The 25913-nt window shown below is 42.1% G+C and overlaps 1 protein-coding gene across 7 annotated transcripts in view; it reads right to left on the reverse strand.

Moving 5' to 3' along the window:
- The window catches only part of LOC110528020 (voltage-gated potassium channel subunit beta-2), a 146523-nt gene that overhangs the window by 40771 nt on the left and 79839 nt on the right, over positions 1-25913 (reverse strand). Inside the window, exon 1 of one of the 7 annotated variants that reach the window (XR_005052611.1) lies at positions 15493-15929. The exons of 5 other annotated variants lie outside the window; for them this stretch is intronic. Coding sequence is in view for 1 of the 2 variants with exons in the window: in XM_036983553.1 (XP_036839448.1) it covers positions 15493-15710 (218 nt within the window). In the remaining variant the exon portion in view is untranslated. Of the gene's footprint in view, positions 1-15492; positions 15930-25913 lie in introns of those variants that run through there. One more of the 7 variants, XM_036983553.1, reaches the window with a different exon arrangement.

Here is a 25913-nt window from a genome sequence, read left to right on the forward strand (position 1 = left end):
TTAAAAAATGATTTAGCTGTTTGAACACCAATGCCAGCAATTATAGTTAGACAAACTAGCTACTCTAACTTGATTGAAATAGCTTCTTGGTAGCTCGTTATGAATGACACATGGAGAGAATCACTGGGGAGAATCACTGGGGACAGGGGAACATGAACATCTACCTCCCCACATGATTCATCCTCTTTGAATAAGAATAAACCTACTTTCCTCCACCTGATTTGCCTTGTGGTCTGTGTTATTGAAGAGTAACATCAACTGCTAACATTTGGTGCCATGACCCGGATGAATAGGTCTGAACAACAAGAAAAACTCAACTGTGTGTTGATCCAGAAGAAAGAGAGAAGGCTGAGTGCAACCCACTTTGGGGAGTCAACTCTTAATCTCCTTATTGATGGCAGAAGTCCTGGGTGAGTCTAGACCAATATCATTTTAAAAGAACCAAATCAGGTTTAAATGAATGCATGCAGTGAGTGATACGTATCTGTGATGTTTAAGGTTCAAGTCCTTTGTTCTCTATTATAGGTGTTTGAGTCCTCTATTAAAGAGTCCTTTCTTTTTGTGGAACCTTCTTGTTGCATAGAAGTGAGTTGCTAGTTGAGTAGTAATTTTTACACTTGTGGTTAATGTAAACCTTCAACAAGCTTTTTGAAGTGAATATACATTTGTATGGGTAGCCAGGCCCTACAGAGACAATTTGTTCTAGAACAGGTTTGAGTCCTCAAAAGAGGATATATTTTGGGGTTAAATGAATATATAAACATAGAGATATATATTATACAACTTTAAAAGTTATTATAATGCCATTGTTAAGTGAGAAAACCACTCTGGAAAAGGACGGAAGAGATATTTTAAATTCACTGTTTAGTGATATGAAGAACCATTTCAAAGTAGAGAAGTGTAGGCAAGAGATAATGAAGAAATATTCCGTTATTGTTGACAAAGATGGAATATGGAATCTGTCTGATGTATAAAAAGCTTGGGTAAAAATACAGAGGATGTCTAATTCCTTGACAAAGACAGGATGGTCTAACTGTTTTAGCCGAAGTAAGAAAACGGGATGATAAATTCTTTCTGGAGAATCGTGACAAGACATTGAAGAGAGATAAAAAAAAGTTTAAGGGCACTCGGTGAACAGACCAAAACCTTGAAAGAATAAATTCAACAATTACAGGCAAGGGTCGTAAAAACAGACTTGACCCCCACCTGTGGACCATTTGTTCCCTCAATCTACCCTCACACTGAGTTGCGCAAGGATGATCGGGTTTCAAGCATCTGGTCAGCACTGCCTGGCTTTGAGTCAACAGATACTGACAGCAGTGACGAATGATGTCTTAGGCCAACCAGAACACAGGCTGTAAAGGGTAGTAAATTAAAATCTCACGTGACAGTAATCACACACAAATCAGCATCTCCAAAACAGTTGGATGAATGGTCAAAAATGTTGAAAACATGAGACCATTTGAAGCGCTATAGTGTTATAAGAAACTCTACAATCTACGTCCTTATGATGGGTACAGTTATTAGCCTTTGTTTTGAACAACCGTAAACATGGTGTACTTGAAGAAAAGGTTTATAGAGCTGTGGGTGGTGAAGAGCAAGATGTGGTTGATGGATGGAGAGCCATGTATGTTTTCCTTAGGGGTCTGACCAAAACAACCACCAATTGGGGAGAAAACCAAATGTGTTCAAAAACCGAAAGAACCGCTTGTTGAATTTGAAGAAAGGTTTAGAGCAGAGGTGTTTAGACACAGTGGGTTACCCGACATGGAAGAAGAAAATGCACTCAATTCCTCAGAGCCTGGTTCCTCTCTAGGTTTCTTCCTAGGTTCTGGCTTTTCTAGGGAGTTTTTCCTAGCCTTCTACATCTGCATTACTTGCTGTTTGGGGTTTTAGGTTGGGTTTCTGTATAAGCACTTTGTGACATCTGCTGATGTAAAAAGGGCTTTATAAATACATTTGATTTGATTTACATTTACATATTAGTCCTACAGTTAGTGCATTCATCTTAATTTAGCTAGGAGGGAGAACCACATATCACAGTCATTGTAAGTACATTTTTCCTCAAAGTAGCTATCAGCAAAGTCAGAGCTAGTGTTGGGGAAAGAGTCAAGTGAGAGTGTTAGTTCACTAAAGGCTTTTTCTTTGGCTCTATATCTTATAGGATTAACTCCCCACCTGCCATGCCAGCCAGTTGGATATTCTGCATTTTCTCTGAGAAGCCAAGAAGGGCTGCTTTAAATAATCATAAGCAGTTTTGCGTGCATCATTAATTCAGTTCTGACTAAAGACATTTAATCATTCCTGGGAGGAGGAGGATGAGGCACGGGCTGGGCTGCCAGTAGTGAGTTGTGGTGCAGGCACATAACGGAGCAGCTCTGACTCTGGTGAACTCTGGTAGCTAGCTACTGGACATTTCTTTCTCTTTCCATAACCTTGAGATGAACACTTGGATGCTTTGCTTGGCCCGGTGGGGAGGGGAGGTCAGTCATGTGACCAGCCTGCTGCCCCCAGGGATGGATCTGTCATCTTTCATTCAGATCACGGCTTCAAAGCGGGAATTGGAACGGACCCATGCATGCAAAGCTGAATTGAATATGAAGCGATGGACAGCGATGGTCATCCTCTGGACATCCATCCTTGGCTGACAATGGAAAGTACTATCATGTTCAGGTGGGATAACAATGCCCTATGGCCAGTGTACCATGGCCATGGCTCACAGGTTTATAGGCATGTGAGACCAAGTCGAACATCACTCTCCAGTTATACTGAGCAGCATTTTCTCCATGTTTTTCCCTTTATCCTTCATGTACTGTAGCTGAAGGAGGCCAGTAACTGAAAGCTTGCTAGATCAAATCCTCGAGCTGACAAGGTAAAAATCTGTAATTTTCCCCCTGAGCAATACAGTTAACTCACTGTTCTCCGGGCTCCGATGACGTGTATGTCGATTAAGGCAGCCCCCGCATCTCTCTGATTCAGAGGGGTTGGTTTAAATGCAGAAGACACATTTCAGTTGACTAGGTATCCCTCTTTCCCATATAGCCGTTGTCCCTCCACTTCTCTGGGTTAGCTACACCTGGCTTGGGTGTCCACAGCACACCTGTCTGCCATTGGTCCACCCACAGGACACATTAGAGTCTAACCATAATCACCATTAGGCAAGAAACATACTCACTAGAGAGGACTACAGAATGACTCCATGGCCTCTGTGCTTAATGAGCAGAAACATAATTTATTATGCTTGGAAAGCCTGGGTTTCTATGAGGAGTTTGAGGAGTAGGGCACAGTTTTATCCCATTGTGAAATTGCAGAGGCAAATTCAAATAAAACTGAATTGAAGTGAGCTGAATTGTGTCCCAATACACCTGCTGTTCTACGCTGAAACTGTGTGAGGGCTCTCACATTCGGTCCAGTGCTGAAAGTTGAGAGTATAGTGGCCCAATTCTCTGCTCTGCAGCGCTGGAAAGAGTTTACTTAAAGGGGAATGTCAGGGAGATGCACACTGACAGAGCACAGAGTAGCCCAGCCTGCATCCTTCCAGGCACAGGGCTAACACTACGCCACACACACACACACACACCGTAGCTCACACACAAATCAAAAACACATCGGTTCAGTCCCACCAAGAAATGCTCAACATGTGGGCACAAGTTACACAAATTGAAATGAAGAGACAGAAAAAGCCCTCATTGCCCTGAGCTGAACCCGTCTATTAATTCTTATCATCATTGTGTTTGTCGACATGACTAGGCAGCCGCTAGCGTGGCAGATAAGAGGGCCGCTTCTGTGCATTCAGAGTTTCAACATAGTCCTGTCAATATCTGTCCCTTTCAAATGGCTGTCCTCCATGTAATCATATATGCAATGGAAAGCAGTGGGTTGATCTTAGAAGATCTACAACTGACATGGTGGACATTAAGAATCAGCGACAGCAGAGGTTGAGGCATGGTCAAATAGAATTTCTTAAAAACACTGAGTTGAATAAAGTCGGCTCATGTTTCCTCTCGTATCTGGAAACATACACAGTTTATCTGAGTACTGCAGCAATACGAACGGGATGCTTGTTCACTGACAATGCAGATTCATTCCAAATCAATTCCACTAAGGACAAAGCTACAGGACAGCCTTTTCTGCGCCCGCAGCTTTTTGCCTAGACTGTGGGTTTAAAAGACATTCCATTTGACAACCATCCCCCCTAAACTATCAGCATGCATGAAGAAGCTCTAATGATTTTAATTATTCACCCCACACAAACCACTTCATTCTTCACCCCACACAAACCACGTGTTTATGCATGTAAATACCACCTCTAAAATGTTCATTGCTTTGATTAATTGCTTTCTTTTTTAAGAACACAGTAGACATTTTGTTCCAAATAAGTACATTTTGGGGGTAGGGGAGAGTGGGGTAAGTTGTGCCAAAGGGTTAGATGAGCCACCCTTTGTGTATGGTTTCCTAGAAACAAGGGTGGCTCAACTAACCCTTTGGCTCAACAAAGTATAACATCAGAACCAAAGTGAACATCCTGGCCATGTTCTGTTATAATCTCCACCCGGCGCAGCCAGAAGAGGACTGGCCACCCCACATAGCCTGGTTCCTCTCTAGGTTTCTTCCTAGGTTTTGGCCTTTCTAGGGAGTTTTTCCTAGCCACCGTGCTTCTACACCTGCATTGCTTGTTGTTTGGGGTTTTAGGCTGGGTTTCTGTACAGCATTTTGAGCTATCAGCTGATGTACGAATGGCTATATAAATACATTTGATTAGATTTTTTGATTTAGAACCAAAGTGACATTTTGACTCCTCACACCCCACCTCTTCCTAAATATGTAATAATATGTAATATTCAGGAAAAGCAAGAGATCTTCCTAGAATCTGTGAAGGAAGAAACTACATGGAAAAAGTGGTAAGCAAGTAAGGATGAAAAAACACATTTTCAAGTCAAATAAATGTATTGTGTTATAGGTTTCATGATGCTTGTATCGTAATTAAATTATATAATTTATTAATTTATTTTATATAAATTATATAACTACGGTTTGGTGGAGGAGGAATAATGATCTGGGGCTGTTTTTCATGGTTCGGGCTAGGCCCCTTAGTTCCCGTGAAGGGAAATCTTAACACTACAGCATACAATGACATTCTGTCCTGTTTCAGCATGACAATGCTCCCGTGCACAAACCGAGTTCCATACAGAAATGGTTTGTTGAAATCGGTGCGGAAGAACTTGACTGACTTGCACAGATCCCTAACCTCAACCTGATCAAACACCTTTGTGATGAATTGAAACGCAGACTGCAAGCCAGGTCTAAGGGGGGGCAAACTCTATATTAATGCCCTTGATTTTGGAATGAGATGTTCGACTTGAACTCTATTTGAGGGATGCAATACCATTCTTCCACGAGAAATTACATAATTTAGTGTTTTGTTGATGGTGGTGGAAAATGCTGTCTCAGGCGCTGCTGCAGAATCTCCCATAAGTGTTCAATTGGGTTGAGATCTGGTGACTGAAACAGCCATGGCATATGGCTTATATAATTTTCATGCTTATCAAACCATTCAGTGACCACTCGTGCCCTATGGATGGGGACATTGTCATTCTATGGGGGCAATTGTTATACATGACCCTAAACATGTTGGGATGTTAATTGCTTAATTAACTCAGGAACCACACCTGTGTGGAAGCATCTGCTTTCAATATACTTTGTATCCCTGAAATACTCAAGTATTTCCATTATTTTGGCAGTTACCTGTGTATAAAGCACAGAAAAATCACGTGTTTGACTGCACTGGGCCTTTAAGTTTGTTGGCCACGCCCACTAATTGGCCTCACCTGATCTTAACTTCTTAGGGGTCAAATCCCGTTAACGGGATCGATTTGACAACATCCGGTGAAATGGCGGAGCGCCAAATTCAAATTAAACTATTAGAAATATTTAACTTTCATACAATCACAAGTGCAATATGCCAAATTAAAGCTTTTCTTCTTGTTAATCCAGCCACCGTGTCAGATTTCAAAAATACTTTAGGGCGAAAGCAAACCATGCTATTTTCTGAGGACAGCACCACATCAAACAAACACAGACAATCATATTTCATCCTGCCAGGCGCGACACAAAACTCAGAAATAATTATATAATTCAAGCCTTACCTTTGAAGATCTTCTTTTGTTGGCACTCTAATATGTCCCATAAACATCACAAATGGTCCTTTTGTTAGATTAATTCCGTCGTTATATCTCCAAAATGTACCTGTAATCTTTGTCCAAACATTTCAAACAACTTTCCTAATATAAAAACATTTAAACGCTCGTAATCTAACACCTGCATCAGACCAAGTGTAAAACAGCTAAGTGCGTTGTTAGATGTTTTTTTGCCCTGCCATGTCACTTTACAGATGATCTCTGCTAAAAACAGAATCACTTGGTTTATCCGTCTATCTGGGACCGCTGAAACTTCATAACAACGTTCACTACAAATACAAGTTGCTAATGTCCTTGCAAATCATACAAAAAAGTGACATAAAAATATGTTTCAAATGAAAACAGAGATGACTGCCTTAAAATATAAACAGTAGGCTATAAACCTATTTCAATCATATTGAAATACATTTCATGTTCAATCAATTGAGTTCTATTTTCTGTCACTGGACACCATCATCAGCTGTCACTGGACACCATCACCCACTGTCACAGGACACCATCACTCACTGTCACTGGACACCATCACCCACTGTCACTGGACACCATCACCATCACCCACTGTCACTGGACACCATCACCCACTGTCACTGGACACCATCACCAGCTGTCACTGGACACCATCACCAGCTGTCACAGGACACCACCACCCACTGTCACAGGACACCATCACCCACTGTCAGAGGACTAGAGGTCGACCGATTATGATTTTTCAACGCTGATACCGATTATTGGAGGACCAAAAAAAGCCGATACCGAATAATCGGACGATTTTTATAAATATATTTGTAATGATGACAATTACAACAATAATGAATGAACAATGAGCACTTTTATTTTAACTTAATATAATACATAAATAAAATAAATACATTTAGTCTCAAATAAATAATGAAACATGTTCAATTTGGTTTAAATAATGCACAGTGTTGGAGAAGAAAGTAAAAGTGCAATATGTGCCATGTAAAAAAGTTTTAGGTTGTAGTTATTATAGGAATTATAGGACTATTTCTCTCTATACCATTTGTATTTCATATACCTTTGACTATTGGATGTTCTAATAGGTGCTTTAATATTGCCAGCCTAATCACGAGAGTTGATAGGCTTGAAGTCATAAACAGCACTGTGCTTAAAGCATTGCTAAGAGCTGCTGGCAAACGCAGGAAATGGCTGTTTGAATGAATGTTTACCAGCCTGCTGCTGCCTACCACCGCTCAGTCAGACTGCTCTATCAAATATTAAATCATAGACTTAATTATAATATAATAAACACACAGAAAGACGAGCCTTAGGTCATTAATATGGTCAAATCCGGAAACTATCATTTTGAAAACAAAACGTTTATTCTTTCAGTGAAATACAGAATCGTTACGTATTTTATCGAAAGGGTGGCAACCCTAAGTCTAAATATTGCTGTTACATTGCACAACCTTCAATGTTATGTCATAATTATGTAAAATTCTAGCAAATTAATTACGGTCTTTGTTAGGAAGAAATGGACTTCACACAGTTCGCAAAGAGCCAGGCGGCCCAAACTGCTGCATATACCCTGACTCTGTTGCACAGAACGCAAGAGAAGTGACACAATTTCCCTAGTTAATATTGCCTGCTGACATTAATTTATTTTAACTAAATATGCAGTTTTAAAAAATATAGTTGTGTATTGATTTTAAGAAAGGCATTGATGTAAATGGTTAAGTACATTTGTGCAACAATTGTGTTTTTTTCGCTAATGCACTTTTGATAAATCATCACCCGTTTGGCGAAGTTGAAGTAGGCTGTGATTCGATGATAAATTAACAGGCACCGCATTGATTATATGCAACGCAGGTCAAGCTAGTTAAACTAGTAATATCATCGGATGGTAGGGGACGCCATGTGTGACTGACGTGTTTTCCGTTTGCTGGTATTGGTATTGGTATTCTTAAAGTTTATGTGAATTCTGCAGCAGAACCGTATTTATTTTCAAATATTAATTTGGTGATCCCTTTCCGTAAAAACCAAGACTACTTTGCTTCCGAATGTCAGCATGTCGACCAAACATAAGGCCAAAAGCATGACTTTGAGAAAACCCGGCCTACAAGACCCGCTCTCATCACCGCCCTCTCCTGAGTCTGAGGGCCCGGGGACGCACACTTTACCCGGGGGCGCGGCTTGGCCTGGCGGCGCTGAAATGAACATTCGAGGTCATCAAACTACTACGCTCTGAGATAGTTGAAATGAAAGCACAGGTGGTTGCTACGCTTGAGGCCAGAATACAGGAGGTTTCTGATACTTTAAAAGCAGATTTAACCATCCTGCGGAACGAGACTGTGCCAGCAATCACATTACTCAAAACAACAACTGCATCACACACTACAACGATTGCAGCACTGGAGACCTCCGCTACTAATGTCTCCGACTTAACTACATCCCTGGTGGCTGAAGTTAAACGCCTAGCTGCGGATTTGAAAAAGGTGAAGGAGAGCTGTGTGAGTTTAGAGGGATTCTCTCGCCACAATAATCTGAGACTTGTATCGGTCCCAGAGTCCGCGGAAATGCATCGCGCCACAGATTTCGTTTCAGGGCTGCTGAAGGATGTTCTTGCCTTAGATGAAAAGCCCCTGATTGATCGAGCCCACCGGTCGCTGCGCTCAAAGCCCCGGGATGGGGAGAGGCCCTGTGACATAATTCTTCGAGTGCACTTTTTTCATGAGAAGATGGAGATCCTCCGGCGAGCCCGCAATACCACTCTGAGCTTTCAAGGACAGAGCTTCTCCATCTACCAGGACTACTCCCCCACTGTTTCCAGGCAGCGTGCAGCTTTTGGACAGGCCAAACGAGTACTTCGGGACCATCCAAGTGTGAAGTATGGACTGCGATTCCCGGCCCATTTATGGATATCTCATGAGGGTAAAGACTATACATTTGAATCTCCAGATGAGGCTATGGCTCACATTCAACGTCACATCAAGAAGTCTTGAATATACTCACAGTTCAGCAACTGTTGCTTGCGAACTGTGGATAGTAAGTAACCCACTTGTATAGTTGGCAAAACTATTCAGGCTTATTTGATGTGATCTAATGTTTTGATCATCTACTGTGCGTGCCTTATCTCGCTCACCTATTTAGTTTGTTTACACATTGTCTCAGTGACTCAAAATATTTTTGGTTATTTGTTTACTGCATCCGTTTGCATTGACCCAGTAAACAGTAAATGTCTCCCGAGGCTACACGGTTTTTGGGGCCTCACTTTAATTTTAAAAGTTTTGAGCGTCATTTATGCCCAGCAAACGTTCAACTACGCACACATAGTTTTTTGGTATTGGTTGTAAGCTGTCTCAGCGTCAACTAGACTACTATTATAATTACTATTATTTTTGATTGTCTTACTATGATTTCCTTACTTCAAATTAGATTTTTGGCTGAGAGCCTTTATACATTTGATTTATTTTCTCTCTCAATGCCTGTTATAAGACTGGGAATACAATTATATACATCTACAAGTGGTGCTTTTGTCATTCCGTTTGCACAAGGGATTTGCCTTTTTTTTATTTGAAAAAATACATACAAATCTTTCTTTTTGCTGCTTGATCCACTAACAAAACGCGACTTTAAAGAGCGGGACTGTGGGTTTAGGTTTAAGACCGCACTCTCACAGACATACTGTGCGAAGAGAACATGTTCTATTTAGGCTCGTACCTCGTTTGGGGAGGTATCGTCTGGGATGGGGGGAGGGGGGGCAGGTTGAATTGTTCAGTTCTAATGTTGTCATTCTGTCTTTTCTGTTTTTTTTTTCTTTTTTTTTTTCTGTACTTTTTCCAAACATTTACCACCGTACATTATTACTCTGAGACAAGTTATTCTGGGGGTTTTGGGCGCTCATTGCTTTTCCATTCTATGCTCTGATGACAGGGTTGAATAACGGGAATGCCCAGAGGGGCCGAAATAATGCAATCAAGTACATTTCTTGGAACACCAAAGGAGTTAACAACCCGGTGAAGCGTAAGACGGTGTTGACACACTTAAAGGGTTTGAATGCAAATATTGAATTTCTACAAGAGACTCACTTGAGGACTGGTGAGCATTTTAGAATGCGTAAGGACTGGGTTGGTCAAGTGTTCCACTCGAACTTTCATAGTAGGTGCTGCTATTCTGGTTGATAAAGCTACTCCCTTTGTAGCTTCTGAGGTTATTGCTGATCCTAAGGGACGATACGTCATAGTAACCGGTGAACTGTTTTCTACCCCTCTTGTTTTGGCTAGTGTTTATGCTCCCAATTGGGATGACACAAGTTTCATTTCTTCCTTTCTGTCTGCTATTCCCAATTTAGATTCTCATTTGTTGATTTTAGGGGGGGATTTCAACTGTAAAATGTCCCCAGTTCTTGACAAGTCCTCACAAACAAATACAGGCCCATCTAAATGTGCCCTACTTATTCAATCCTTTCTTCAGAAATATGCTATGTTTGAGGCCTGGCGTTTCCTACATCCTACAGATAGACAGTATTCCTTTTATTCTCATGTTCATCAAACATACTCCCGGATTGATTACTTCTTTTTGGACAAAAAACTTCTGCCTAACCTTCGGCAGTGTACTTACGAGAGTATTGTTATGTCTGACCATTCACCATTAGTGCTTGAACTAGAGTTTCCCCAGCGACCTCCTATGTGTTATCAATGGCGTCTCAACCCCATTTTACTCTCAGATAAGGAGTTTGTCAATTTCATTTCTTCTGAAATCACCTTATTCCTAGAAACTAATTCAACACCAGGTATGTCCTGCTCGATACAAAGTCTATGAACAAGGCCAGTAAACTCCTTGCGCATCAGATCCGTAAATCTGAGGCCTCACGTTTAATCCCACAAATAAGGACCCCGTCTGGTGCCACCACAGTTATACATAAAGAGATCAATGATCAATTTAAACTGCGCTATACACCTCTGAATCCCCTCAAGACCCCTTGCTGATTGACTCCTTCTTTAATGGCTTGAATATGCCTTCAATTGATACAGACTGCCATGACTGTCTAGAAGAAGAGTTTACGCTTGAGGAGATTGCAACAGCAGTGTCCGCAATGAAAAGTGGTAAATCACCGGGTCCGGACGGTTTTCCAACCGAATTTTACAGGACGTTTTCTGGTCTGCTTTGCCCATTCTTGTCTCGACTATTTGCAGAGTGCCTCAATACTTCAAAGCTACCGCCTAGTCTTTATCAGGCTTCAATTTCATTACTACTAAAGAAAAACAAAGACCCCCTGGAATGTGGATCCTATCGCCCAATCTCGCTTTTAAACTGTGATTACAAAATCCTAGCTAAGCTTTTAGCCATCCGTATGGAAGGCTTGCTGCACCAAGTAATACACTCTGACCAGACTGGCTTTGTGAGAAATAGCCATTTATTTTTCAATATTAGGCGCCTTATGAATATACTGTACTCCCCAGCGTCGGAGGACCCGGAGGTGGTGGTCTCACTTGATGCCGAAAAAGCGTTTGACCGCGTTGAGTGGGATTACCTAACAGCTGCCCTTTATAGATTTGGCGTTGGCCCCTAATTCATTGCGTGGATAAAGATTCTTTATTTTTCCCCCATGGCTTCGGTACGGACTAATAACTTGCCCTCTGACTATTTTCCCTTGCACAGCGGATCCAGACAGGGTTGCCCACTCTAGACCTTGTTGTTTGCTTTGGCAATCGAGCCTCTCGCCATTGCACTACGCTTTAATGATGCCATTCAAGGCATAATCAAGGCGGGCTGGGAGCAGAAAGTCTCGCTATATGCTGACGACCTCCATTTGTTTATCTCCAACCCCGATACCTCATTGCCACGTGCCCTATCTGTTCTTAAAAAGTTTGGATCAATCTCAGGGTACAAGCTGAATCTAGGCAAGAGTGAGCTTTTTCCGGTAAACAAGGCTGCTTTAAAGTGCTCTTTTACAAGTTCTCAGTTTAGGATTGTCCGGGATCAATTCACTTTTGAATTTGTTTCAGGAAAACGTTGTTGCTCTAGCAGACAGATTGAAACAATCTTTTACTTTTTGGAATTCGCTACCCCTTTCTCTTATCGGAAGGATTAATGTCATTAAAATGAATATGTTGCCCAAATTTTTATATTTATTTCAATGTTTACCCATTTTTATTCCAAAATCTTTTTTTATTTCACTGGATCAAACATTCATGCATTTTATTTGGGATGGCAAGGTACCACGGATTGGTAGAAAACATTTACAGAAGCCTAGGTCATTGGGGGGTTTAGCTCTACCAAATTTTCAGACATACTACTGGGCTGCAAATTTCAGAGCCGTTCTGTACTGGCTGCAGACTGATCCTACTGGCCCTAGACCACTCTGGGTCCAGATGGAGTCTGAATCGTGTAAACCTGCAGCACTTTCCTCTGTGCTGTGCCCGTCTCTCCCAGTGTCCCTAGGCAAAAGGTGTGTCAACCCAATTGTAAAGCAGTCTCTTAAAATTTGGAATCAGTTCCGTTTAGCCTATAGCCTCCGAGGCTTTTCTCTATCAGGCCCAATCAATCAGAACATTTTATTTCCTCCATCTTTGAATGATGGGGCTTTTGGCATTTGGCACTCACTAGGCCTCTCCTCGCTAGCCCAATTATTATTTGATGATACATTTGCCTCTTTTTCTCAGCTGCAGGAAAATTTCAATCTCCCCAATCCCACTTTTTCCTCTATCTCCAGACTAGAAACTTTGTCAGGGCTAACACACCTGGATTTCCCAATAGGCCTGCGAATACAGCTATAGAGAGCATCTTGGAGTTGAACAAGCTTCCTAGGGGCGCAATTTCAGATGTATATGCAATCATTCATGACTTACAGAACCCTTCTTTGGTGCCTTTAAAGACTCGATGGGAAAAGGATTTGGGGGAGGAACTTGGGGAAGACGCCTGGGAATCTGTGCTGCACAGGGTGCACTCGTCCTCTTTTAGCACTAGACACAGCCTCATTCAATTCAAGGTGGTTCACCGTATCCACTAGTCGGGGGCCGAACTTGGAAGAATATTCTCTGATTTTGATCCTACCTGTGTCAGATGTAAAGTGGAACCAGCCACACTGTTGCATATGTTTTGGGGCTGTCATAAACTGTCAGGTTTCTGGGAATTAATATTTAAATGTTTATCTGATATATGAGACACTGTTATAGATCCGTCTCCCCTTACAGCCCTTTTTGGAGTACTGCCCATGGGTACTCCCCTATCAAGAATCCAGTCGGACACTGTTGCTTATACAACTCTTTTAGCTAGACGGCTAATACTACAGAACTGGAAGATGGCAGCTCCCCCATCTTATAAATATTGGGCGAGGGATGTGTTGTGCTCTCTGAAACTAGAAAAATTCAATTCAATTCACGTGGGAACCCCAAACTGTTTGATGAGGCTTGGGCCGCATTCCGGTCTTGCTTTAAACAGTCCATCCTCTGATGGCATTCCAATTAAAACTAAAATAAGTCTGTGACTTAAGGGTTGGTGGAGGTTCTCTCTATGTTTTTGCTGGGGGGGGCATTAAGGTCCATGTGCTTATTGATTGTGATCCGCAGATGCCTTGTTCATCTTGCCCAGGCAGAGACTGAAGTGTGAGCTTGTTTTTCCCAGTTATTTTTACATTTTGTTCACGCCTACATGAATAATCATTTTATTTTTTTATTTTAAAGCATTGTAAACTTTTTTTTTGGTCCAGTGGATGGTCGGTCTGTGGCCATGACTGTCTGTGAGTGGTTGCATTTCTCCACCCTTATCCTTTGACTGCTTACAGGAACAATGGTGAGGTGTTTGCTCTGTCCCTGTACTATAGATTGCCCTTTAACCTCTGTAGCCTTCTGCCTGGTGTGTTTAACTTGTCTAAAGTATGGTATCTTTAAAGTTATTTTTTTATTTGTATTTTTATTTGTATTTTTTTCTAGTTGAGTATATTATTTATATTGCTTTGTGTTGTCTGTGTGTGTGTGTGTAAAACTTAATAAACAGAGTTTAAAAAATAAATAAATAAATAAATAAATAAATAAATAGTAATATCATCAACCATGTGTAGTTAACTAGTGATTATGTTAAGATTTATTGTTTTTTTATAAGATAAGTTTAATGCTATCTAGCACCTTACCTTGGCTCCTTGCAGCCATAAGGTCCTTTTGATGCTGCACTTGTGTAACAAGTGGTCAGCCTGCCATGCAGTCTCCTCGTGGATTGCAATGTAATCGGCCATAATCGCCGTTCAAAAATGAAGATTACCGATTGTTATGAAAACTTGAAATCGGCCCTAATTAATCGGCCATGCTGGTTGACCTCTACATGGGACACCATCACCCACTGTCACAGGAAAACCACACCCACTTACCCCGAGACGGCTCAACTTACCTCATATTGGGGTTAAGTTTTGCTGTTTTCAACTATTATGTTACCATGAATTAGAATTATTTCCAGGGATACACAACATCCTGAAAAATTGTTAGAAAGAATACTATATTTCCCTTGACATAGTCATGCTGAATGTAAAAAATGGCTCAAAATCCCTACGCCAATTTTTTTTATTATTCTGTTATAATAGAAACACAGCTCAGCTTCCTATGAGTCTCCAATATTGCCTAACATAGAACTAATGGTGAGTAGTTGTTAGTTGACAAGGTTGAAAATGTTGTTCCCTCTTATTCAAACCATTAGAACAGAGAGTTTCTGCTGATGGGACCCTCCTGCACTATATTGGGGTCTTTACTGAGCATGGAAGGATTACTAATATACATCACACGGGGGAAATTAGATTCTAATCATTTAAGAGAACAACTTCCATCAATCTCAAAATAATAAAGCTTTAGAAAGCAGCCCACTTGGAGTACGGAGCTGTTTAAAGAAGAATTGTATTGCAAAGCCAGATTTCATACTCTTACAGCCCACTGCCAAATACACAACAAAACAATCTGAATGGTTTAGGATTAAAGCTGTGTTATTCACGTCCATCAACGTCTGAGTGATTCACATCAATCCTATACAACATGTAGAGGGTGATATGTAATCACTAATATGCAAAAGATAACAAGGAGCAGTCATGGGGGAAAATTAACATACAGTGTAACTATATTCAGCTCACCATGAAACCATGCTCCTTCCTGTATGCAATCTGATACCAGGAAACAAACATTCTTTACATGCCATGGCCCCATTTTCTATAAATCCCCATCTGATCTCCAGGTTACGATCTTCCAGACTGCACCTTCACTCGAGAGTCTAGTTGGACACCAATAATTAAGTTTATCGTAATGTCCTTACACCTCATTCTCTGTCTCAGGTCTACAGTGACTAGGGTCTGTCCTACCTATACTTCATGCCGGTCCGTATGCTCTGGTCGCTGGACGTGGGCTGGCTCTGGACCGTGAGCTGTCCCAGACTACGGGCCACCATGGCCACAGCCCTGAACTTGTTGCGGGTGCCTGTGTTGGGGCTGTTGGCATTCTGGCGGTGGTTGAGCCGTTCCTCTGTACTGCGGCTCACCCCTCCACGGTTGTGGTCCGTACACACTAACGACACCTGCATCCTGGCTGGGACTGGGAGCCACCAGGCACGGCTTCAGGTGCTCCGGTTAAAGATTGTGGTGGGTCAGTCTAAGACACGGCTACTTTCAGTCTGGATAGTCTCTTGGTCAGGTCAGTATCAGGGTAGTCAAGGTCAGTGTCGGGGTAGTCAGGTCAGTGTCGGGGTAGTCAGGTCAGTGTCGGGGTAGTCAGGTCAGTGTCGGGGTAGTCAGGTCAGTGTCGGGGTAGTCAGGTCAGTGTCGGGGTAGTCAGGTCAGTGTCGGGGTAGTCAGGTCAGTGTCGGGGTAGTCAGGTCAGTGTCAGTGTAGTCAGGTCAGTATCAGGGTAGTCAGGTCAGTATCAGGGTAGTCAGGTCAGTGTCAGGGTAGTCAGGTCAGTATCAGGGTAGTCAGGTCAGTGTCAGTGTAGTCAGGTCAGTGTAGTCAGGTCAGTGTCAGGGGAGTCAGGTCAGTGTCAGGGGAGTCAGGTCAGTGTCAGGGTAGTCAGGGTAGTCAGCTATGTCTGCAGAGACAAGAGGAGAGGAGAATTATCGTCTTCCGAGGGTTTCCTGCTTCAACACAGCCTCAGCCTGTGTGGGTGTCTCTGCTTTGTCTGCTACAGAAACCAACAACCGGCCACTTCAGATTGCTGGCACAGGAACACCGTCTCGGTCCCGGCAGAGACACAAACACAGACGAAGACGCACCCTCCAAAAAAAGGTATAGCGTCTTACGACGAGAAGAGCAGTTTAATGAATCTCCCTTTGCAGTCTCGACTGGCTTGTCCTCGATTCATCCGACTGTCTCACTCAAGCTTTCTGTAGTAATCAGAGGCTCATCACAGACTGACGGGCAGATGCAATCATTCTGCAATTTCCTTTTAATCTGGAGCTCAGTTCTACAGATAACACAGAGAATGGAGACACATGAGCACAAAGAGATGATGAACTACTCCAGGAGGTAAACTTCTGATCCCTTACAATGTCCACAGCAGCAGCAGCTGTCCTGGTTGTGTGACTACTCAGCAGCTCTGTTTTTCAATCAGAGAGCAGTCTCTTGTTCACTGACTCCCATCCCTCCGCTGTCTCCCGGATTATACTTACATGTGTATACCTAGCGCATGGTATAAAGAGGCAGAGTGAATGCAGACAAGAGAAGCGGAGGAGAAGAAAGAGAGAGGGTGGGAGGGAGGGATATGGAGAGATGCTATGGAGAGGAATATTGAGAGGGTTACACTAGCACGAGAGAAAGAAAGAGCGAGCGTGAGAGAGCGAGCGACAGATAGAGGGAGGGAGAGATGAAGGGAAGGGGCAAGAGAGAGTGTCCACAGCTGCTGTTATAGGAGAGGCTGGCTGGTGTATGATCCACTTCTCATCTACCTCCCTGCTCCAGCATGGCTCAGTCACTGTGGCAGAGTGTGGTCCAGTCAGGTCCAGTATGGTACAGCTTGGTCCTGTCAGGTTCCGAGTGGTCCAGTGTGGTTCAATCAGGTCCAATGTGGTTCAGTAGTTCATCTTCGATTTCACATTAAATGTGAATACATCCCCTAAAACATCTGCCTCATTGTTCTATCTGTGGGGATTCCTCTGGATTTTGGCAATGGGGCTCTTTATCTACTTCCCCAGAGTCAAATGAACTTGTGGATACCATTTTTTTTGTCTCTGTGAAAGTTTTGAAGGAAGTTGCTCCCAAAGTCCCAAAGTATCCCTTTAACTGAAAATAAATTATTCCTGGCATATTTATTCATTTGAATAATTTTGTTACATAAATAAGAACATAGCCCGTATCCAATTACTTCCTGCATGGCGACAAGCAATTGATATGTAAGACAATGTCCGTGTTCAGGGGGACTTAGTGAGTGGATGAGCTTGGCTTAATATAATAATGGTGGAAGGTCACAGTAAACACTGTGGTAATAAGAGACAACACACTATTGGTTGAAGGAGTGAGGAGACAGTAGAGGCTTGCGTTACAAGTAATCTAATACTGAACCTTATCTAACCAGGCCCATGCAGCTAGTTGCTTCTGCTGGAGGAGCTAATTAAAAGAGATGTGGTGAGGAACAGACAAATAGTAAGGCAGAGTGGAGAAGCAAACTCCAAAAAAAGGAATCCAGCAGACAAGCTGCAGCCAACTGACACACCTATTTTTAGAGCCTTAACCTTTTGCTCTAGGACTTATATAGAGTAAAAACGTATTTAATTCAACTCATTTTAAATTGGATTTCACACCCGCCTTTGGGGGGACAGGTCCAGGGAGAGATGCTGTCCCATCTCCTCTTGTTGAAAGTGACTGTGTAAGGTAGATGGGCCACTGCAATGCTCCTTCTACAAAACATTTATTGTGATTCCCAGCAATGGCTGTGGGGGAGGCCGTTGGGTCGGTCAGAGTGACGGTGTCATAGTGTTGTTCTAGAGGCTCAGTTTACACTCAGATGTAAAGCTGCCAGACAAAAGAACTACACAAGTCACTGCACAACACTGTAGGCCTACTGTATCATATCATACACAAAGCACCAATCAAGTCTAACTGAAGCCACTTTGGTCCCATCTGGCCTATAGTGTTCATATTGAATGTGCTTCTTGCTCCAATAGACTAGACTATAGCAGACATGCAGATGAGGAGAAAGGAAGGAGAAAGCGGGGGAGTACCGCAGCACAGAGAGGGTGGTGACAGGAACCAAAGCGACATTCAGCATGATGAGCTAGGGTGACTCTCCGCTAATGGAGTCACACTTAGTCAGAGTAACACAGTAAACACGCCTGTCTATAGAGGGCTAAATGGAAAAACAAAAGTCTGTTGGAATAAAGATGCATGCCCACACACAGGGTGAGCATTTCAATAGTCCAAATTGTCTCCACATTCTGGATGGAACACCCACAGCAGAGGTCAGAACTGGGCAAACACCACATAGACCTATAGTAGCAACCATCCGTCACCACTTCCTATTCATTCCTCAGTCTTCTGCTCCAACACGTAGACCTAATGACGATGCCTCTTCTCTCTACTCCTGGGCCTCGTATTATTGTAAATTGTGAAATAAATCGACCATATGGGACTTGAAACATAAAATAACCTGAACAGTCCCCAGCCACCCCAGTCATAGACTGTTATCTCTACTACCGCATGGCAAGCGGTACTGGAGTGCCAAGTCTAGGACAAAAAGGCTTCTCAACAGTTTTTACCCCTAAGCCATAAGACTCCTGAACAGGTAATCAAATGGCTACCTGGACTATTTGCATTGAGTGTGTCCCCCAACCCCTCTTTTTACACTGCTGCTACTCTCTGTTTATCATATATGCATAGTCACTTTAAAACCTCTTATGGATCTCTTCATGCGCCAATCCCTTAATCGGGATCGATTTGACAACATCCAGTGAAATTGCAGAGCGCCAAATTCAAACTACAGGAATATCAATATTCAACATTCACGAAAATACAAGTGAAATACATCAAAATAAAGCTTACATTTTTGTTAATCCAGCCGCTGTTTCAGATTTCAAAAAGGCTTTACGGCAAAAGCAGACCATGCGATTATCTGAGGACATACAGACGCATTAAAAAAATTAAACCAGGCAGGTGCGACACAAAAGTCAGAAATAGCCATATAATAAATGAATTACCTTTGAAGATCTTCTTTTTGCAATCCCAAATGTCTCACTGACACAATGAATGGTCATTTTGTTCGATAAATTCCTTCTTTATACCCCAAAAATGTCCAGTAATTTGGCGCGTTTGATTCAGAAATACACCGGTTCCAACTCGCCCAACATGACTACAAAGTATCTAATAAGTTACCTGTAAACTTGGTACAAACATTTCAAACAACGTTCCTAATCCAACCTCAGGTATGTAAATAATCGATCCATTTAAGATGGAATAAACTGTTTCTAATACTGGATAAAAACAACGTGAAGCGCGTTCCTGTTCACGCGCACCAAAATAGTAGGGACCTTCAGAGTGATACATGGAATGAATAGAATTACTTCTTCATTTCTCAAAAGAAAAACATCGACAAATTTCTAAAGACTGTTGACATCTATTGGAAGCCATAGGAACTGCAATCGGGGCCCTAATTAATCAGGATTCCCATAGAAATCCATTGGAAAACACAATGACCTCAAAAAACTCTTTCCCTGGATGAATTGTGCTCGGGGTTTCACCTGCCAAATCAGTTCTGTTATACTCACAGACATTATTCTAACAGTTTTAGAAACGTCAGAGAGTTTTCTATCCAGATCTACTAATTATATGTATATCCTAGCTTCTGGGACTGAGTAACAGGCAGTTTACTTTGGGCATGCTTTTCATCCGGACGTGAAAATACTGCCCCTATCCCTAAGAAGATTTATTAACTATACATTCATGTACATACTACCTCAATTGGGCCGACCAACCAGTGCTCCCGCACATTGGCTAACCGAGCTATCTGCATTGTGTCCCGCCACCCACCAACCCTTCTTTTACATTACTGCTACTCTGTTCATCATACTGTATTCTTACTCCATCCCTTTAGATTTGTGTGTATAAGGTAGTTGTTGGGGAATTGTTAGATTACTTGTTAGCTATTACTGTACTGTCGTAACTAGAAGCACAAGCATTTCGCTACACTTGCATTAACATCTGCTAACCATGTGTATGTGACCAATACAATTTGATTTGATTTGACCTCTATAATGCTCTTGTGGCTGAATGGAAGCAAGTCCCAGCAGCAATGTTCCAACATCTAGTGGAAAGCCTTCCATGAAGAGTGGAGGCCATTATAGCAGGAAAAGGGGGACCATCTCCATATTAATGCCCATGGTTTTGGAATGAGATGTTCGACGAGCAGGTGTTCACATACTTTTGGTCAAGTAGTGTCTCTCTCTCTCTCCCTGCCAGGCAGTCACTGGAGCCCACTGTGACTGTGTGGTGACTACTGACTACTGCACAGATTCTCAGACACAGATAGAAAGGATGCCTTTGAAGCCTGCAATCAAGTTGGGGTATTATAGTCTTAAAATAGCTGGAGCTCTGAGCTTTGTAAATATACAACTAAAGATAGAACTCCCTCCCACCAGCCCATTCTTTCTCTTCCCCCAAAATTCTTAGCTCATTGCGGCAGTGAGAAGTGTGGCTGTCCAGTGTTATGGAAGTGTGGAGCATAGTAGAGAGACGTTGTGGCCATGTCAATGTTGGCCAGTTGTCTAGTAGAGCTTTAAATTCCAATGGCTGACAGTTTAATGAGCAGCATTCGAGTGGATTGCAATGACTGACAGATGGATTGATGGCATGCGCCTGTCTTAGACAGATATAACAAGGGGAGGAACATTGGGGCGGGGGAATAGGGGCAGATTAAGGTTCATGTCCACCACTGTAAATCAGACGAGCATAGAGTGAAGCCAGCCAGATCAACTTGGGGTCAACTTAAATGACTGACCAAATGATGTCAATTAGCATATCAGAAGCTTCTAAAGCCATGACATCATTTTATGGAATTTTCCAAGCTGTTTAAAGGCACAGTCAATTTAGTGTATGTAAACATCTGACCCTCTGGAATTGTAATACAGTGAATTATAAGTGAAATAATCTGTCTGTAAACAATTGTGCATGACACAAGTCATTTTTCCAACAATGTAAATGTCCTAACCAACTTGCCAAAACTATAATTTGTTAACAAGACATTTGTGGAGTGGTTTAAAAACGAGTTTTAATGACTCCAACCTAAGTGTAAGTAAACTTCTGATTTCAACTGTGTACCCATTCAGTGCATTCAGAACCATCCCGTTTCCAAATGTTTTAAACTCATAACCTTATTCTAAAATGGATTAAATAAATGTTTTTCCTCATCAATCTACACACAATACACCATAATGATGAAGTGAAAACAGGTTTTTAGACATTTTTGCAAACGTATTACAAAAAAAAACAAAAACATATTTACACAAGTATTCAGACCCTTTGCTATGAGACTCGAAATTGAACTCAGGGGACTCCTGTTCCCATTGATCATCTTTGAGATGTTTCTACAACTTGAGTGGAGTCCACATATGGTAAATGCAATTGATTGGACAGGATTTGGAAAGGGACACACATGTCTATATAAAGTCCCACAGTTGACAGATCATGTCAGAGCAAAAACCAAGCCATGAGGTCGAAGGAATTGTCCATAGAGCTCCGAGACAGGATTGTGTCGATGCACAGATTTGGGGAAGGGTACCCAAACATTTCTGCAGCATTGAAGGTCCCCAAGATCCCAGAGGCCTCCACAATTCTTAAATGGAAGAAGTTTGGAACAACAAAGACTCTCCATAGAGCTGGCTGCCCGGCCAAAGTGAGCAATCGGGGGAGAAGGGCCTTGGTCAGGTAGGTGACCAAGAACCTGATGGTGCTCAATTTTATACACCTGTCAGCAACGGGTGTGGCTGAAATAGCCGAATCCACTCATTTGAAGGGGTGTCCACATACTTTAATATATATAGTGTAAATAATATTGATTTTAGGGCTGTCCCTGACAAAAACATTTTTTCTACGTTACTGCCTTATTCTAAAATTGATTAAATTGTTTTTTTCCCTCATCAATCTACACATAGCCCATATTCACAAAGCAAAAACTGTTTTTTTAGACATTTTTTCAAATGTATTACAAATAAAAACTGAAATCACATTTACAGGGATGGATCTCATGCATTACATGGCTAATTTGCAGCCCATGTAAAAGTGACCCTTCACTGTGGTCACTCTTTAGGGTATTTTTCACTTGCCTCTACTATCTGTGCTCTACCATTTTGGTTACAGGTGATGTGAGATTATTTATGGCATGCCCAATACAGTATATGATGGGATTAGTATTGGCCTGGTGTCAAATGCACTTATACATGTGGCTCGTCATTTCTATACTGAAACAGGACTAGCAAATCTTTTGGTTGAGATGTTTTCTCCATTTGAAATGATACTATTAGAAATAGGAAAAGTACTCACACATCTGAAAATGTATGTGTGTGGGAATAATTTGCTAATAAGAAAATAAAAGGCTGACAGTATGTGGGTTTTTCATTAGACAATTAATGAGGCTAACCATGTTGAAGGATACCAGATTTGACTTCTACAGCTACTGTGCATGCTATCGTGAAATGGATTAGTGCAAGCCCTACCCTGTCACGCCTGCTCCTGCTCTTCCTCCCCCTGGCACTCGAGGGTTCCAGGATCCCCAGCATTATGCACTCAAGCCACCATCAGTACGCACACCTTCCTTTCCCCCTGTCACGTGCATCAGCAATCATTAGACTCATGTGGAATCAATTACTTGTGTCATTACCTATCCTATATCTGTCTGTTCCCAAGCTCTGTTCCCCGCTTCGGGATTATCTTATTATTATTGTCTCATGTCCGTGTTCCGACGCTGTTCCTGTCTTGTTTCCTTGTCTGTTTCCGAATAAATGTCTGACTCCCCGTACCTGCTTCTATTCTCCAGCGTCATTCAGTACATACCCTTGTAATGAAGGTAGGCCTTAAGGATGACATGCACAGGAGAGAGACAGTAGTAGCGGATATCACTATCATGAGGATGTGCAGAAAGGAATGTGTTAAGGTAATTTGACTTAATTTCAAAATACATTTTGCTTGAAATAATGTTGCAATTGGTTTTCTTCATGTTATGTATCATCCTGGTGTAATTCATATGCAGTTCAACATTATCACCACAATGAGTCAGCGCTAGCTAGCATTTGTATTTTAGTCTAGTTTTTCTACATTTAAACAAACCACTAGCTAGGTCTTTTGCCGTGAGGTCGGTAATACATGCCTAGCACAAGCTAGCAGTTTATTAAAATTACAGTATGCTTCTTAATTGAAACTAAGTGGGCAACACACATGGGTAAAATTTGGGAGAAAGCAGACGAAAAGCTAGGAGAGACCGATTGGTGAGGGGGGAGAGAGAGGTTGAAAGTGGGGTAATTAACGTTACTGCTGCTAGCTAACTTCTGATGTAAACAATGTGGCTATCAAACGTTGGACTCGTATGCGAGTTAGATTAATTTCTCGCATGACAGCCAACAATATATCTAGCTGCCGCCTGGCTAACAAGGTAAACTAATATTTTTCTATTCACATCACGCTAGCTCTGTGGTTATTTGCTGTGCTAGCCAAATGTAACACCACCAGAGCAAATGGATAACAACCATGAGATAGCTTTTAATACCGTCTCAACTATTTATTTGAATTTTTTCAACACATTTGAATATTTGTTGCTACTTTTTAAGTTAATACCCGCAGTCCACTTATGCAATACCTTAAGAGATAAAGCAGATTGCATTCTTCATTTCACCCGTCACATTATTTTACATTATGAAGCTTCCCTAGAACAGTTGACCAAAATGGCTGACCTTTAGACCATCATAATTAATGTCCATTCTAGTATTCTATTTCCTAATTTTATGGACGGGCCACTAGTGCTCCAGCCCAGCAGAGGAGAGCTGACAGACATGATGAGCGTTCAGTGTGAAGCCTTGTGTAACAAGGTGTGAGGAGTTGAACAGAACTGAAGTGAACTACACAGGCCCGGGGGAATATGCCCCTCCCTAATCCAAGGGAAGAAAAGAGTGAGGGACCAAAATAATCTCTCTCTTCTCCACGGAACATTCCCTCTCCTTCCTGCTGGTGTTTATCAGCACTGAGGCTCCATCAGGGTAAGACCATGTGGACAGGTTTTTGTAAGTCACTTAATTAAGACTATATAAAAATAGTTTTATAATCACAGTATAGCGAGTTATAATTCCTTTTTACTTACAGAGTGCCTCTTAAAATGTTAGTCACAGTGTACTACTCAAGACCACAACCAATGAGAAGTTTGTGTGGAACTCTTGAAGGTAAGCCACTCATGTGTGTGACCACTGACCAGTCCCTCTCTCTAACCAACGTAGGGCGATGTGTCCCTTTGTTGACCAGAGTGTTGGTGTGTTTACATCTGGTTTTGAGAGTGTTGACACACAGATTAGAGTGGTGGTCAATCTGAGGTTGTGAGACAGCTGGCTCTCCCCTGTACGGCTGTTGATTGGGTAACCCTCTGTGACATCTCAAGGGTGGTGCAGGGTGCCCAATGTCACAAGTGCCACCATGAAACATGCACTTAGTGACCAGTTTATTAGGTACACCACCCGGTTCACGAAAATGGTTTGCTCCTACAGAGAGTGAGTCATGTGGCCTTGGCTTGCTATATAAAGCAGGCAGACAGGCATCGAGGCATTTAGTTACTGTTTGATTGAACGTTAGAATGGGCAAAACAAGCTACTTTTGAGCGTGGTATGCTCGTCGGTGCCAGGTGTGCCGGTTCCAGTACCTCAGAAACAGCTGGCCTCCTGGGCTTTTCACGCACAACAGTGTCTAGGATTTACAGAGAATAGTGCGACACACAAAATACATCCAGTCAGAGGCACTTCTGTGGGCGTACACAGCCACAAACTGGCAAATAAGAGCGCAGTACAGTGGTGTGCAGAATGGCATGTCGGAACGCCGTCGGTCCTAGTCACAAATGGGCTATTGCAGCAGACAATGCCCCAGTGCACAAAGCAAGGTCCATACATAAATGGTTTGTCGAGATCGGTGTGGAAGAACTTGACTGGCCCGCACAGAGCCCTGACCTCAACCCCATCGAACACCTTTGGAATGAATTGAAATGCCGACTACTAGCCAGGCCTAATCGCCCAACATTAGTGCCCGACCTCACTAATGCTCTTGTGGCTGAATGAAAGCAAGTCCTCGCAGCAATGTTCCAACATCTAGTGGAAAGCCTTCCCAGAAGAGTGGAGGCTGTTATAGCAGCAAGGGGGGGTTCAACTGAATACTAATACCCATGATTTTGAATGAGAAGATGTCCACATACTTTTGGTCATGTAGTGTATCAATATAATGCATTGTCATCTCTACTGCCTCTGATCTGGCGGACAAATGTAAAGAAATGAAACAAATATAGATACAATTGTGGCATCTGGTTAGCTTAATATAAGGAATTTAATGTATAGCATCTACTTTAACTTTTTACTTCTACTCAAGTATGGCAATTTAGTACTGTATGTTTTCTACCACTGTACTTAAGTCCATTTTAAATGAGATACTTCACTTTTACTTGAGTCATTTTCTATTAATTGAGAACTTTTTTCACCACTGCTGACACAACACCTTTTAAATAACTGAAGGGCCGAAGGAGGAAAAATAGCCCAAAGCCCTGCAAAGGACTGCACGGCAACAGT

Source organism: Oncorhynchus mykiss, chromosome 7 (genome assembly GCF_013265735.2).
Source record: "Oncorhynchus mykiss isolate Arlee chromosome 7, USDA_OmykA_1.1, whole genome shotgun sequence".
NCBI lineage: Eukaryota > Metazoa > Chordata > Actinopteri > Salmoniformes > Salmonidae > Oncorhynchus > Oncorhynchus mykiss.